Source organism: Sus scrofa, chromosome 7 (assembly GCF_000003025.6).
Source record: "Sus scrofa isolate TJ Tabasco breed Duroc chromosome 7, Sscrofa11.1, whole genome shotgun sequence".
Lineage (NCBI taxonomy): Eukaryota > Metazoa > Chordata > Mammalia > Artiodactyla > Suidae > Sus > Sus scrofa.
The window spans coordinates 110,368,371-110,384,266 of record NC_010449.5 but is presented as its reverse complement, the minus strand read 5'-3'; the positions used below and the strand labels follow the sequence as shown (position 1 = coordinate 110,384,266).

At 40.7% G+C, this 15,896-nt stretch overlaps 1 protein-coding gene across 1 annotated transcript in view; it reads left to right on the top strand.

Annotated features, from left to right (window-relative positions):
- Positions 1 to 9,352, top strand: part of PTPN21 (protein tyrosine phosphatase, non-receptor type 21) — a 78,906-nt gene extending 69,554 nt beyond the window's left edge. The window contains 4 exon segments of the mRNA XM_003356769.4: positions 5,141 to 5,269; positions 5,467 to 5,701; positions 6,345 to 6,505; positions 7,043 to 9,352. Coding sequence (XP_003356817.2) covers positions 5,141 to 5,269; positions 5,467 to 5,701; positions 6,345 to 6,505; positions 7,043 to 7,171 — 654 coding nt within the window. The 3' untranslated portion in view covers positions 7,172 to 9,352.

The following is a 15,896-nucleotide window of genomic DNA, read 5'->3' as shown; positions in this document are numbered from 1 at the left end:
TTACGTAACAGAAATGCTGGTGGTGTGGCCCAAAGCTTTTCCTTACGGTGCTGCCACCTGTGTTCTTCACATACTCTCGTCATCATTTTCAAACCTCATTCTGTCCTTTGAAGAAGCAGTGCTTGCTTTTCCCCTGGAAACGGTGTAATGCCACTTAACTGGCATAGCGTTACGCCCATTACGATGGAAAATGTGATGATTCAGAGCAGGAAGGTGAGAAAATCCAGATGCACTCTGTTCATCACTGGACCCTTTGTTCATGCTGGCTGGAGATTCCATGCGTTCTCTTGGGTAGAAGAAATTTCCTTATAGTGAGTAAACAAAGAAATCTAAAGTCAGGTGTTATTTTTCTTTGCTACATTTTACTTAGTTTGCAAGTGATGTTTGATGAGAACCATTTCACACTGGAGACTTTCTAGAAGCCTGGCAGTCTGTCTGTGAGTGCCAGTCCCCTTGGCGGTCTTTGGGAATCTGTGCATGTGCTTTTTTAAGATCTGTCTTTTTTAGGGCCGCACCCTTAACACATGGAAGTTCTCAGGCTAGGGGTCGAATTGGAGCTGCGGCTGTGGCCACCGATGACACCGGATCTGAGCCTCATCTGCAACCTACACCACAGCTTGTGGCAATGCCAGATCCTTAACCTACTGATCGAGGCCAGGAATCAAACCCACATCTGCACAGACATTATGTCAAGTTCTAAACCCACTGAGCCATAACGGGAACTCCTACGCATCTGCCTTTTAACATGGACATCATTTAATAACTAAGGATTTCTGTGCAATAGCTTATCCAGTCTCTTCATGAGATAAGAGGTGCATGATGTTGTGATTCTGTGGTGATATTTCAAAGCCTTCAGAGGGAGCCTGAAGAACAGTGTGAAGTGTCTGACTTTAAAATTCATTCCTAGACCGACGACTTACCGGTGTGGGACCTCACTGTACTTATTTCTGAATAACAAATGCTGGAGTTTCCATCGTGGCTCAGTGGAAACAAATCTGACTAGTATCCATAAGGACACAGGTTCAATCCCTGGCCTTGCTCAGTGGGTTAAGGATCAGTGTTGCCATGAGCTGTGATGTAGGTCGCAGACGTGGCTCGGATTTGACATTGCTGTGGCTGTGGCACGGGCTGGTGGCTATAGCTCTGATTAGATCCCTAGCCTGAGAACCTCCATATAACCCCCCCCCCAAAAAAAAAGAGAAGAGGAAGCACTGACGTCTCTCCCTCATGCTCTCCATCAGACCCTTCCTCCCTGGTTCTTGTTCACTGTGGTAACTGGTGCCACACCCCATAGGCTCAGGGGAAGGACAAGGGTGTAAGTTGGACTGCAGCCTGAAATGTGGGCATGGGTAGAGTGACATGTGGCCCAGGGTTACACTCAGGGTGCTTAGAAAGCAGTTATTGTTGTCCCTCGATAGTGGGGGAGCTGAGAAATAACCCAAATTTCCTGACTACACACCCTGTAATTACTTTATTAGACTGTTCTCAAGGAGGTGAAATCTTTTTTAAAATGATATTTATTTTTTTCCATTATATTTGATTTACAGTGTTGTGCTAATTTCTGCTCTACAGCAGAGTTACCCAGTCATATATGTATACACATTACATTATTTTTTTTTGTTCTTTTTTTAGGGCCGCATCTGAGGCATATGGAAATGGCTGGCGTTGAATCTGAGCTGTAGATGGGTTGTTTTTTTGTTGTTGAGTTGTATGAGGGTTTTGTTTTGTTTTTTTTTTCTTTTGTCTCTTTAGGGCCACACCTGCAGCATATGGGGGTTCCCAGGTTAGGTGTCTAATCAGAGCTACAGCTGCCAGCCTATGCCATAGCCACAGCAGCATGGGATCTGAGCCACATCTGTGACCTACATCACAGCTCATAGCAACACCTGATCCTTTAACCCACTGAGTGAGGCCAGGGATCAAACCCGAGTCCTCATGGATGCTAGTGGGGTTTGTTACCGCTGAGTCACAATGGGAGCTCCCACATTCCCTTTCTTAAATTATCCTTCATCATGGTCATCCCAAGAGATTTAATATGGTTCCCTGTGCTATACAGTAGGACCTCACTGCTTATCCATTCTAAATGTAATAGTTTATATCTATTAACCTCAAACTCCCTCTTTCCTCCCCCTTGGCAACCACAAGTCTGTTCTCTGTGGGTGTGGGTCTATTTCTGTTTCATAGATAGGTTCATTTGTGCCCTATTTTAGATTCCACATATAAGTGATATCATATGGTATTTGTCTTTCTCTTTTTGACTTACTTCACTTAGTATGAGAATCTCTCGTTGCATCCATGTTGCTACAAATGGTTTTATTTTGTTCTTTTTATGGCTGAGTAGTATTCCGTTGTATATGTGTACCTTTTTTTTTTTTGGTCTTTTTAGGTATTCGAGGCTTATGGAGGTTCCCAGGCTAAGGGTCAAATCAGAGCTGTAGCCACTGGCCTATGCCACAGCCACAGCAATGCAATGCAACGTACATTACAGCTGCGGCAATGCTGCATCCTTAGTCCACTGAGTGAGGCCAGGGATCGAATCTGCATCCTCTTGGATACTAGTTAGATTTGTTAATCACTGAGCCACGACAGAAGCTCCAGTGTACCTTATCTTCTTAATCCATTCATCTTTTGATGGACATTTAGGTGGTTTCCATGTTTTGGCTATTGTGAATAGCACTGCAATAAACATAGGGTGCATGTATCTTTTTTTTTTTTTTTTCTTTTTTCCTTTTGTCGCCACCCGCTGACATAAGGTGTTCCCAGGGCAGAGGTCAGATATGAGCTGCAGTTGCTACCTTTTGTCGCCACCTGCTGACATAAGGTGTTCCCAGGGCAGAGGTCAGATATGAGCTGCAGTTGCTACCTACACCACACCTGCAGCAGCACTTGATCCTTTAACCTGCTTCTGCAGGCTGGGGATTGAATCTGTGTCCTGGTGGTAGAGAGATGCCGCCAATCCCATTGCACCACAGTGGGAACTCCGTATATCTTTGAATTATAGTTTTGTCTGCAGTATGCCCAGGAGTGAGATCATTGGCTCATTGGATCATATGATAGCTCTATATTTAGTTTTCTGAGGTACCTCCGTACTGTTTTCCACAGTGGTTGTACCAATTCACATTCCCACTAACAGTGTAGGAGGGTTCCCTTTTCTCCACACCCTTGCAGCATTTGTTATTTGTAGACTTATTAATGATGGCTGTGCTGACTGGTATGAGGTGGTACCTCATTATAGTTTGATTTGCATTTCTCTAGTGAATATTGACCATTTTTCATGTGCCTATTGTCCATCTGTATGTCTTCTTTGGAGAAATGTCTATTTAGGTCTTCTGCTTATTTTTCGATTGGGTTGTTTGTTTTTTTGTTGTTGAGTTGTATGAGGTTTTTTTTTTTGTTTTGTTTTTTTCTCTTTTGTCTCTTTAGGGCCACACCTGCAGCATATGGAGGTTCTCAGGTTAGGGGTCTAATCAGAGCTACAGCTGCCAGCCTGTGCCACAATCACAGCAATGTGGGATCCGAGCCACATCTGCGACCTACACCACAGCTCATAGCAACGCTGGATCCTTAACCCACTGAGCAAGGCCAGGGATTGAACATGCGTCCTCATGGATGCTAGTTAGATTTGTTTCTGCTGAGCCACGATGGGAACTCCAAGTTGTTTGTATATTTTGGAGATTAAGCCCTTGTTAGTTGCATTGTTTGCAATTACTTTCTCCCATACTGTAGGTAGTCTTTTTCTTTCTTTCCTTCTTTCTTTTCTTTTCTTTTCTTTCTTTCTTATGGTTTCCTTTGCTGCGCAAAAGCTTGTAAGTTTGATTAGGTCTAATTTGTTTGTTTTTGTTTTTATTTCCATTGCCTTGGGACCCTGATCTAAGAGAACATTTGTATGGTTTATGTCAAGAATATTTTGCCTACGTTCTCTTAGAGTTTTATGGTGTCTTATGTTTAAATCTTTTTAAGCCATTTTGAGCTTATTTTTGTGCATAGCATGGGGTGTGTTCTCGTTTCATTGATTTCATCTCTTAGAGTTTTATTGTGTCTTATGTTTAAATCTTTTTAAGCCATTTTGAGCTTATTTTTGTGCATAGCATGGGGGTGTGTTCTCGTTTCATTGATTTACATGCAGCTGTCCAGTTTTCCCAGCACCAATTGCTGAAGAGACTGTTTCCCATTTTATATTCTTACCTCCTTTGTTGAAGATTAATTGACCATAGATGTCTGGGTTTATTTCTGGGCTCTTTATTCTGTATCTGTGTGTCTATTTTTGTACCAATACCACACTGTCTTGATTACTGTAGCTTTGTAATATTGTCTGAAGTCTGGAAGAATTGTGCCTCCTGCTTGTTCTTTTTTTCCGCCCCTCAGGATTGCTTTGGCAATTCTGTATCTTCTATGGTTCCATATAAATTTTTGGATTATCTGTTCTAGTTCTGTGAAAAATGTCATGGGTAATTTGATAGGGATCACGTTAAATGTGTAGATTGCTTTGGATAGTATGGCCATTTTAACAATATTAATTCTTCCAATCCAAAAGCATGGGATATCTTTCATTTCTTTGAATCCAAGGAGGTTAAAACTTAGTATCTTTATGGAGGGGAATCCTGACTCAGAACTCAAAGGTGAGACTACCTTAGGTAGGGGATTTTCTTTTTTTTCCCTAGAAATCTGACATTTGACTTAGATTTCAACTTTTTGCTAGGACTTTTTTCCAGTGTGTTTATTACTTCATAAGGGAAAATTGTGTTTGAAATTTGGGATATGATGACATTGATATTATTTTTTATAAGAACCACAAAAGCAGCAATAACAACCATTTATTGAGAAACTAGCACCTGCAGGGCTAATATATATTGCTTAATCCTGAGAACGAGGGTATGTAATATTTTCATTGTATGATGAGGACTGAGGGTCAAAGAGGCTGAGGAAATTGCTGCAGGTCACATAGATATTATGTGAATTCAGTGCACATAATGATGTCGGTAGTGGAAACTGCACTGACAAGGAAAAAGAATAAGATAAAACCTTTTCTTTGTTTTGCTAAATATTTCAGTTCACTTTTTTTAGTATTACCATGAACAAATGTACATACAAGTATTTTACACACACGCATTAATTATTTTTAAACGTTTTCTAATTTCAGGTCTCTGTCAGTGGAATTGAATGGGATTATATTGCCACTCAGGGACCATTACAAAATACCTGTCAGGATTTTTGGCAGATGGTGTGGGAACAGGGGATTGCAATTATAGCAATGGTGACAGCAGAAGAGGTCAGTACTCATTTCTCTTCATTGATTTTTCTCAGCCTCAGAAGAACAATAAATGTTGATGGCGGGGAATTCTGACTTGTAGAGAAAAAGGCAGGGTAGGGGTGCGGTTCTGAGGTTCAGATGTGTTCCCTGGGAAAGGGCATCCTTTGGCTGGATCTTGGGCTGTGTTTTGACCGCGCTTGTCTCTCCTCCCACAGGAGGGTGGAAGGGAGAAGAGCTTTAGGTATTGGCCACGCCTTGGTTCCAGGCACAACACGGTCACCTACGGAAGGTTTAAGATCACCACCCGGTTCCGCACGGACTCGGGCTGCTACGCCACCACGGGCTTGAAGATGAAGCACCTTCTCACAGGCCAGGAGAGGACAGTGTGGCATCTCCAGTACACAGACTGGCCTGAGCATGGCTGTCCAGAGGACCTGAAGGGATTTCTTTGTGAGTATCTTCGTTCCCAGCTCAGCCTCTGCCAGAGCTGTTAAGTCCGCCACAGAGAGGAAGCCTTAGCTTCCTGAAACATCTCCTTCCTCTTGTCCCATGAGAGTGTTGGGCTCATTTTAAAATAGAAAGTTTCAGGGGTTCCCGTTGTGGCACAGTGGAAACGAAACTGACTAGGAACCATGAGGTTGTGGGTTTGATCCCTGGCTTCGCTCAGTGGGTTAAGGATCCGGCATTGCCAGGAACTGTGGTGTAGGCCAGCAGTTGTAGCTCTAATTAGACCCCTAGCCTGGGAACTTCCATATGCCGTGGGTGCGGCCCTAAAAAGTCTAAATAAATAAATAAATAATTTCAAGTATTTAGGGGAGGCTTAACAGAAGAAGTTTTAAAGTATAGTTCATAGGGAGTAGCAAATGCCACAACTGACTCTTAGAGTTGCTCCTCATTTTGGAGATGAGAGAACAGAAGCCCAGGCCAAGTCAGAGACTTGCCCAAAGCCACACTGTCACTTCATAGCTGGGGTTGGTTAATGGGCCTCCAGGTTCTGTACTGGAGTCTTCTCAGTGGAGATATAACCTGAAAGGGATCAATTGGATAGGCCTTAATCTCTTCAATTTTTTTCCATTTCATTGATATTTCACAGCATACCTTGAAGAGATCCAGTCTGTTCGACGCCATACAAATAGTACAAGTGAACCAAAAAGCCCCAACCCTCCATTGCTGGTCCACTGCAGTGCTGGAGTGGGACGGACTGGTGTTGTTATTTTGTCAGAGATCATGATCGCCTGCCTGGAACACAACGAGGTGCTTATTTCAACTCTTGGTGGGAAGAGGGGTGGGCAGGGCACGAGGCTGGGGAAGAGGGGGACCTAGCGGCCTGACAGCTTTTTCTGAACAAAAGTCCTTGAGGATTCATTCTAGAAGATGCAGTGGTAGAGAAGAGACTGTGGAGAACAGACTTGTGATTGCCAGGGCGTGGAGGGTGGTGGGGGCAGGAAGGATGGGGAGTTTAAGATTAAGAGACAAACTATTACGTGCAGAATAGATAAACAAGGCCCTATGGTGTAGCACAGACAACTATGTTCAGTACCCTGTGATAAACTGTAATGGAAAAGAATGTATATATATATACATATATATATATAACTGAATGTATAACGGACTGGCTGCTGCACAGCAGAAATTAACATTGTAAAGCTACTGTAATTCAGTAAAATAAAATTTAAGAAAAAGAAAAAAGAGACTGCTTGCAGCCAGATTTCTGCTTCGACCCTCTCTCCCCCTCCCCCTCCCCTCCTGGGAGCACCCACCCCGTCCTCATGGCTGCTTCTCTCGATCTAGGTGCTGGACATCCCACGGGTGCTGGACATGCTGAGGCAGCAGAGAATGATGATGGTGCAGACCCTGTGCCAGTACACGTTCGTGTACCGAGTTCTCATTCAGTTCCTGAAAAGCTCAAGGCTCATCTAAGCGCCCACAGCTTCCTAAGGGGACCCGATCATGTGAAGCGTTTACAGCTGAAAAAAAAGTGCTTGCCTAACTCACGCTTTCTCCTCGACACTCGATCCCTGCAGACACTCTGCCCCACGCGGAGCGCCACGTCGGACGTAAGTGATGGCATGAATGCCGGCGCGCAGAAGGAAGTTCGCAGAGCACGAGGCTGAAGAGGGAGGGGTTTAACCCGGGGAAGACGGGGAAGGAGGACTTGGTTCGAGGGCATCGCCCTCCTCTGGTCTGTTGGATTTGCAGTACTTGCACACATTTGGAGATTGTATTTTTCTAGAGAATTCTCCATCTCACTGAAGCGACGCTGGGCAATTCTGGCAATCATTAAGGCGGATAGGTTTCTATCTTAAGCTAGTGTTTGGTAATGGAATTTTATTTTATGGCTAAAACATTTGGGGTTTTCTTGTTGAGAAACTGAACTTTCCATGGGGATGATCCCCAGATACGAGTGGTTCCTATATAACTTTGTATTTAAAACCACGTTATTACCTTTTCTTATTTTTAAAAAGTCTTGGGTACGCAACAGTTTAGCTACCAAACCCCAAACTACAAGAATCTAAAAGTGTTATTTTGAAGCACAGAAAGCATTTTTATATTCAGAAAATTTTTTATCCTAAAAATTCTATATATTTGTACCTTCTATATTTTCCAAACAAGAGTTCAGCTCATCAAGGTACTGAAATGAGCAAGTAATGTAAGTTAAAGTTGGGAATGAAGGCATATTATTTAAAATGTATGAGAATGATTAGATTCACTATTTTTTCAGTATTATTCATAAATCCAAATGAGTATGATTTTGTTGGTTGAAAATGAAGTGAAAAACAATTGCCTAAGATGGTTTTAAGCACTTTTTTTGTTGAGAACAATAAATCTGAGTTGTTAATATATGTGTTGCTTTATAGATGAAACAGTAACAACGGACATGTTGAAAGTGTTTTGGAAGCGATAATAAGAGTATGTACCATGACTAGGACCAGAGTAAGTGCAGTGTAAACGCAAGATGGTAAATGCAAGTTGCCTTTGACTTCACAAAAATGCAGTATTTATATTACATTAAAAGAAGCCTTGAAGAGGCTTTATTTTCTTTTGGTTGAAAGAAGGGAAGAGTTAGCAATAGTCTCACCTAATTTCCCAAAACCACTGCCCAGACTTAGGGGGGCCACCAGAGATGACTGTGGCATTCAAGATGTACTGGAATTTTCGCTCCTCAGTCCCCTAGCTTCACCCCTCACCCCAGGTTGACTTTAGCTCCTCCCCTTTCCCACTTGGGCCCATCTCCGTGGACAGGACCAGGCCAAATTAAAGAGGAGAGTGTGGCCTTGGCCCCGGCTGGGATGGCCTTGTCACGGTGGAGCTGAGGCGATCAGAAGGACTAACTGGTATATTTAGCTGAGGAGCCATCTCTTTCTTCCTTCTTGAAGCTGCTGCTCCAAAACATCAAATCTAGGACTATCTCCCCAAATTACAATATCCTAGGGACAGTTCTGCCTCCCATGTGAACCCCTAAAGCAGTTTAACTCGTCACTGCTAAGTGTGTTGTTATCTGTGAGACAGGATTTCCTTTATACCGTGTGAATCTGCCTCACTCTGACCCAGAAACCAACCACTTAAGCAGAAATTCCGAAGATATTAATGAAAATGAATATTGAAAGTGGGCATGTTTCTTGCTTGGGAACAAAGAATTAAGGTTAAATCTAAAATTGTTGAAAGAACAATAGACCCAAGTGTAAATACTCAGAAAGAGTTCCCCAGAAGAATAGAGGAAGAATTTTTATTGTAACGTTCCCTGCCTCTACATCATGTAAAAGACAGAAGCATTTCTGATGCTTTTTTCCTTCCATGGTACCTTTTTTTAAAAAAATGCTCTTCTGTCAGGTTTAAACATTTTGAAGTGTTCCACGGACAAGAACATATTGTAAAACAAAAATCTAAAGAGTAATATATGGTATGCTTATGTTCCTGTTGTGGTAATTTGATTATAAGAAAATTACTTATGAGGGCGAAATTACACTGTATAAGTGTCACTCTTAAAACTCGCATGTTTGACATAGCTTCTAAGACCCATGTAATTTTTTGTGTCCCTCTTAATTAACAGTTAGTGAGTATGAAAGTATTTCTGAATAAAAATAAATCTACATGCCTGAACTTTGAAGTAATGTGATTTTCAGGAGTAAACTGAGGAACCACGAGGTTTCACAGGCTCGCCATGTCTGAATTGAGGATGTTTCTGTCTGCCATTCTCACACAGTGCTTCAGTATTTTAGCGTCTTTTAGTTTGTCGATGTTCTTAATTTCGTATCAAAATTACCAAAAATTGTACATTTTCACAAAGAGGAGGTTATTATCCAGTGTTTCTGCTGATCAATTTTAGCATCTCTGACATCCGTTTTCCTAATTAGTGGGGTCTTGTGATTACATAGTCTAGTTGTTAGTTTTGAGGACAGAAAAGTATTCATTTTAGCATATCATTTGGAATTTTAGTTGCAGTCATTATTACTTATTTTCTTCTGGAACATCTACTGTGAAACATTCAGAAAGACCTAGAATTTAGCCTCTAAAATATTTTGGCAGGATTAAAACAGATTTCCCCTGAGAGCAAGGTCTAGGTGGAACTCCAGAGGAGAAGGAGTGTCAGGGTGTAGGTGGAGCGGTGACAGTATGTCATGGCCGATCTTTTTTGGGAAGCTTTCCTCATGAACAGAAAACAGTCATCTCAAATGGATTGATAAGTTAATGTTCACAATATTAAGAAAACACCAACGTCCATGTTATATGTAATATACAACTTTATATGTATTAAAATATAAAGAATACTCTTTATACTGTTCATCGCAAATCATTTAAAAAGTCTAAAATTTGGAAAGAAACTCTTGGATATAAATTTTGGGAATTTGCTTTCTATCCAGATTCCATGTGGAAAGCTAAAACCGTCTCTTTCCAGTTTAAAGTTTATTATTAGAGGGGGCTTTTTTTTTAACTGAGGGATAGACATTTCAAAAATAGAGGAATAGACACATTAGGAATTTGCCTGGGAAAACAATTCTCGAAAGAACATGAGTTTTTCAAATTCCTGAGATAAGGTTTCCATTTACCCTAAGTATCTATGATTAATTATAGAAAATGAGGAAGGAGTTCCCATTGTGGCTCAGCGGAAATGAATCCGACTAGTATCTGTGAGGATGTGGGTTTGATTCCCGGCCTCACTCAGTGGGTTAAGGATCTGGTGTTGTTGTGAACTATGGTGTAGGTCGCAGACATGGCTCGGATCCTGCATTGCTATGACTGTGGTGTAGACTGGCAGCTGCAGCTCCAATTTGACCCCTATCCTGGGAACTTCCATATGCCACAGGTGAGGTCCTAAAAAGCAAAAAAAAAAAGTTGGAAAAATCAGAAAGTTTTTAAGGCTTGTGTGTATTGGGAGTGACTCGACGGAGGATTTTAGAAGACATTTGCAGGAATCCTGAATTGTTAAAATGGCACCGTTTTCGATATAATGCAGGCAGTTCCCTAATAAAAATTATGCTGTGCAGGTTCAGGTGTATGTTACATTATTGAGAGTATTGTTTACAAAAGGAAATATTACTATAAGTGGGTGTTAACTTTCTTGGATTTGTCCTCCCAAAGCTTATTTAAACCACAGGGGTTCTGAAAAGGTAGTGGAAATTGCCATCATGAGTACTTCAAGAAAAATATCCGGCTGCCTTCCTCCCTACTGCACCCTGCTGGTGAGAGCGCAGAATGCACTCTCTCTCCGTCGGCCCGGCTGTGGGGCTGGGGCCCCAGCAAGCTGTGGAAGTCAGACTGACTGATCAGTTTCCCGAGAGAATTCCCTACAATGAGTGTCATGAAGGGTAAGGAGTGGGACATATGATGAGGGTGAGTGAGAACGCTGCCTATGAGATTGCCTGCGAGGTGGGGCGGGGTGAAGGACATGAATTAGCAATACATCCCCCTACCGTTGCTATTTCTGCTTACATACCTTTGGGTTGTCCCTGGCCTGAAATGGAAAGTAGAAGATAGGCCCGGCGGAAGAAGAAAGTGTAAGGTCTGCAGCACCCAGCCGAGGAAGCAACAAATCCAAGGCAGATAGTCCCACGTAAAGAGTACCTCTAGGTCACATGGATGTGATTAGAACCTGGCTGTACATCATATTTCCAAAAACATTTAAATTAAAATACTTAGTTTTTGAAAACTAGAGTAAATCTAAACTCTGCCCACTATTTTGATACTAAGAGATAGTAACTATGTACTTATTTTAAATTATAAATAAGTATAAATGAATGACAAGGAAGGGATAAATGTTTGAACTACCTGTAGAACTACTAACAGTACGGCTGACTGTGGAACCCGAGCCACAGCAGTGACAATGCCGAATCCTTAACTGCTAGGCCACCAGGGAACTCCTTTCATTACTTATTTTATAGCAGTATTTATTGAAATGTAATTTAGAGTTAAGTGTTATGAAGGTATCTAATGGTTTGTAGTTTGACTGGAATACAAATAGCCTGAAACAAAAAGAGGTGACAAACTTATTTCCAAAACAGAGTTAACAAAAACAAGATTAAAAGTAATACAAAACTCTTAAGTTGACAAAACAAAAAAAGGAAAGACAAAAACAACAAAAAAATACTGTAGATTAGTAGCGCTCTAGTGGGTTTTATTTGCATAGTCTGGTTTTGTGGCCCAATAGGAGAAGTTGCAGTAGTTATTGTATGGGAATGATTCTTGGTATTTTTGAAGGTTTTCTTTTACTATCAGTTTAGACTCTTCATATTAGATGTTTTTCAATTCTATAATAAAAGTAAGCAGCTTAATTTCTTGTAGAATTGGGCTGTTACACAATTATCAGTGTATGAGCAACACATTGAAAATGAGGGGCAAAAAAATAAAAATGTTTTTAAAAACATTAAGCCTTTAAAAAACTTGGATGCATAGTTTATACCTTACTCGCAAGATTGGCATTGGGCCATTAGAATATATTTTTCCTTGTATATTCTCAAGTAATTTTTTACATTAATACACCAGTCTTTTTCTCATGCAAATGTTAAATATTTTCCTATGAAAACACCTCAGTGTTTCTATTGTACTTAATAGACAAATACACTGCAACCAAATACATTTCTTGTGTATTTCTTTGTTAAAAACTGAAGCGATCCAAACTCTACCCATAGTGAATCTAGCAAAGCATAGTTTAAAAATGAATGTCTAGATAAATCTCTATTTAAATAAGAATTCCTGGAGTACCTGTTGTGGCTCAGTGGGTTAGGAACCCGACAGTGTCTGAGAGGTTGCAGGTTTGATCCCTGGCCTCGCTTTGCATTGTTGTGGCTGTGCTATACACAGGCATCTGCAGCTCTGATTTGACCCCCAGTCCAGGAACTTTAATATACCACAGGTGCGGCCATAAAAAGAAAGAACGAAAGAAAAAAGAATTCCAACAGCAGTTAATATGATTTTAATAGTCCTAACAACAAAAATTTGGAGAAAATTTTTATGAAGTACATTTTCTTGGAAAGTTGCCCTCTAATTCAAGCAATGCACTGGGAATTCTACCTTTTGAAATTAGGTAGTATATATAGTTGTCTAGCTAGTTTATTTTCTAGTTTTAAAAGCAACTTTATGTGCTACTGTCTGATCAGTAATGCAAAAAAATATATATATAATCAGAAGAACTTAAGTCTTCTAAATTGTCATTGGTTTGTAAAAGTGTGTACATTCAATGGGCAAAAAAGTTTGAATGTAATGTACTTGAAATGAATATATTGGTCTATTTTTGCCATAAAAATAAACATCAAAGCAAGATGTGATTTGTGTGAGTACAATAGTGCAATTAAAGCTGTTTGCCTCTATTTTTTTTTTTCATTTTAGATCTTATTGCAAAGAGGCATAAAATTAGTCCTGTTTCCCCAATGAGTTATTTTATGTTGCAGACAAGAGATGTTTCCTTTAGTGGTTGCCAGTCTGTCATCACACATCTCCCCCGTAATCAATCACGAGTTAGAATACATTTTGTCAAAATAGCCAGCTTCATTAATTAGAACACTTGTGGAACAATTAACACATGCGCAGAATAAATATTTATGTTCTTCCCAGCAGGTTGGCAGAGCTCCTCACAGTATCATCCCTGTGGTGGAAGCTATTGTTATTAGTTGAACATCCACTTCATTTATTAGTGGGGTTGTTTCTGGATCAGCAACAACATTGGAAACTTGTTAAAATGCAAATTATTTTGTCTTTTTCTAGGGCCGCGCCCACGGCACATGGAGGTTCCCGGGCTAGGGGTCCAATTGGAGCTGTAGCTGCTGGCCTATGTCACAGCCACAGCAACATGGGATCCGAGCTGTGTCTGCGGCCTATACCATAGCTCACAGCAACACCTCAACCCACTGAGCAAGGCCAGGGATCGAACCTGCAACCTCATGGTTCCTAGTCGGATTCGTTAACCACTGAGCCACGATGGGAACTTCAAAATGCAAATTCTTGAAGCACATCCCAGATCTGAAAACTTCTAATCAGAAGGTATGGCTATGGAGCCCAGAAATTGCTTAACAAGTTCTCCAAATGATTCTGATGTGCCTTAAAGTGAGAGAACCAATGCTTTAGTAATTAAGAGGTCATAGGTGTTCAATATAGACCACAATTTGGGATTCATTACATAGCCAAGCTGCAATTAATAGGCACTAAAGTTTATTTAGGAACTTTTTCTTAATGTTTACAATTTTTTTTTTTTTTTTTTTTTTTTTTTGGTCTTTTTAGGGTTGCGTCTGTGGCATATGGAAGTTGCAAGGCTAGGAGTTGAATCAGAGCTGTAGCCGCCGGCCTACACCACAGCCACAGCAATGCAGGATCCGAGCCGTGTCTGCAACCTACACCACAGATCATGGCAACGCCAGATCCTTAACCCACTGAGCAAGGCCAGGGATTGAACCTGCATCCTCATGGTTCCTAGTCAGATTCATTAGCCACTGTGCCACGATGGGAACTCCAAAAGAGTATATTCTTCTTTGCAGGAAAAACAATGGTCAGCTCACCTGTTTTTACATTTTTATTTCATTTTAATTTTTTAAAATTGAGATATAGTTGACTTACAATATTGATATGTTTTAGGTGTTACAGCATAGTGATTCACAATTTTTAAAGGTTACACTCCATTTGTAGTTATTAGAAAATATTGGTTCTTTTCTCCATGCTGTACAATGTATCCCTGTTACTTATCTATTTTACATAGTTGTTTGTACCTCTCAATCCCCTGCACCTGTCTTGTCTGGTTTTTTTTTTTTTTTTTTGTCGTTGTTATATTCACTAGTTTGTTGTATTATTTTAGATTCCACATATAAGTGATATTATACAGTATTGGTCTTTCTCTGATTTATGTCACCAAGCCTAAAACCCTCCAAGTTGTTGGCTGAGCAGTGTGTGTGTGTCACACACATATACACATGTACAAGATATACACATCTTTGTTCATTCCTGTTGATGGACACTTAGGTTGCTTCCATATCTTGGTTATTGTAAATAATGCTGCCATGGACACTGGGGTGCACGTATCCTTTCAAATTAGTGTTTTCATTTTCTTTGGATATATAGCCAGCATTGGAGTTGCTGGGTCATATGGTAGTTCTATATTAATTTTTTTGAGGAAACTGTGCCCTTTTTCACAATGACTGTACTAGTTTATGTTCTTATCAACAGTGTACAAGGATTCCCTTTTCTTCCACATTCTCGCCAGCATTTGTTATTTGTGTGTTTATTTTTGTTTTGTCTTTTTGTCATATCTTGGGCCGCTCCCGTGGCATATGGAGGTTCCCAGGCTAGGGGTTGAATCAGACCTGTAGCCGCCAGCCTATGCCAGGGCCTCAGCAACGAGGGATCTGAGCTGCATCTGCAACCTACACCACAGCTCACAGCAATGCTGGATCCTTAACCCACTGAGCAAGGGCAGGGATCAAACCTGCAACCTCATGGTTCCTAGTTGGATTCGTTAACCACTGCGCCATGACGGGAACTCCACTCCTATGATCTTTTTGATGATACCATTCTGACAGATGTGAGGTAACAGCTCATTGTGGTTTGAGTTTGTATTTCTCTGACAATTAATGACGTCGAGTATCCTTTTGTGTGCCTGTTGGCAATCTGTATGTGTTCTTTGGAGAAATGTCTGTTCAGGTTTTCTGCCCATTTTTTAATCAGGTCATTTGCTAATATTTCGTGAGGATTTTTGCATCTATGCTCACCAGTGAAATTGGGGGGTGTGTGTGTGTGTCTGTGATTATTTTTGTCTGTTGTGGTATCAGGTAGTTGTGCTACCTGGCCTCATAGAATGAGTTCAGAAGCATTAAGTTCTCTGCAATTTGGGGGAATAGTTTGAGAAGGAGAGGTGTTAACTCTGGTAGAATTTACCTGTCAAGCCACCTGGTCCTGGTTTGTTTGTTGGGAGTTATTTTTATTACTGATTCAATTTTATACTGCTAATTGGTCTGTTCAAATTTTCCATTTATTCTTGGTTCAGTCTTGGGGGATTGCATATTTCTTGGAATTCGATAAATTTCTTCTAGGTCGTCTGTTTTATTGGCATAAACTTGTTTGTAGTAATCTCTTATGATCCTTTGTATTTCTCTGGTGTTGGTTGTAATTCTTGTTCATTTTTGATTTATTGATTGGGTTCTCTTTTGTCTTTTCAAAGAACCGG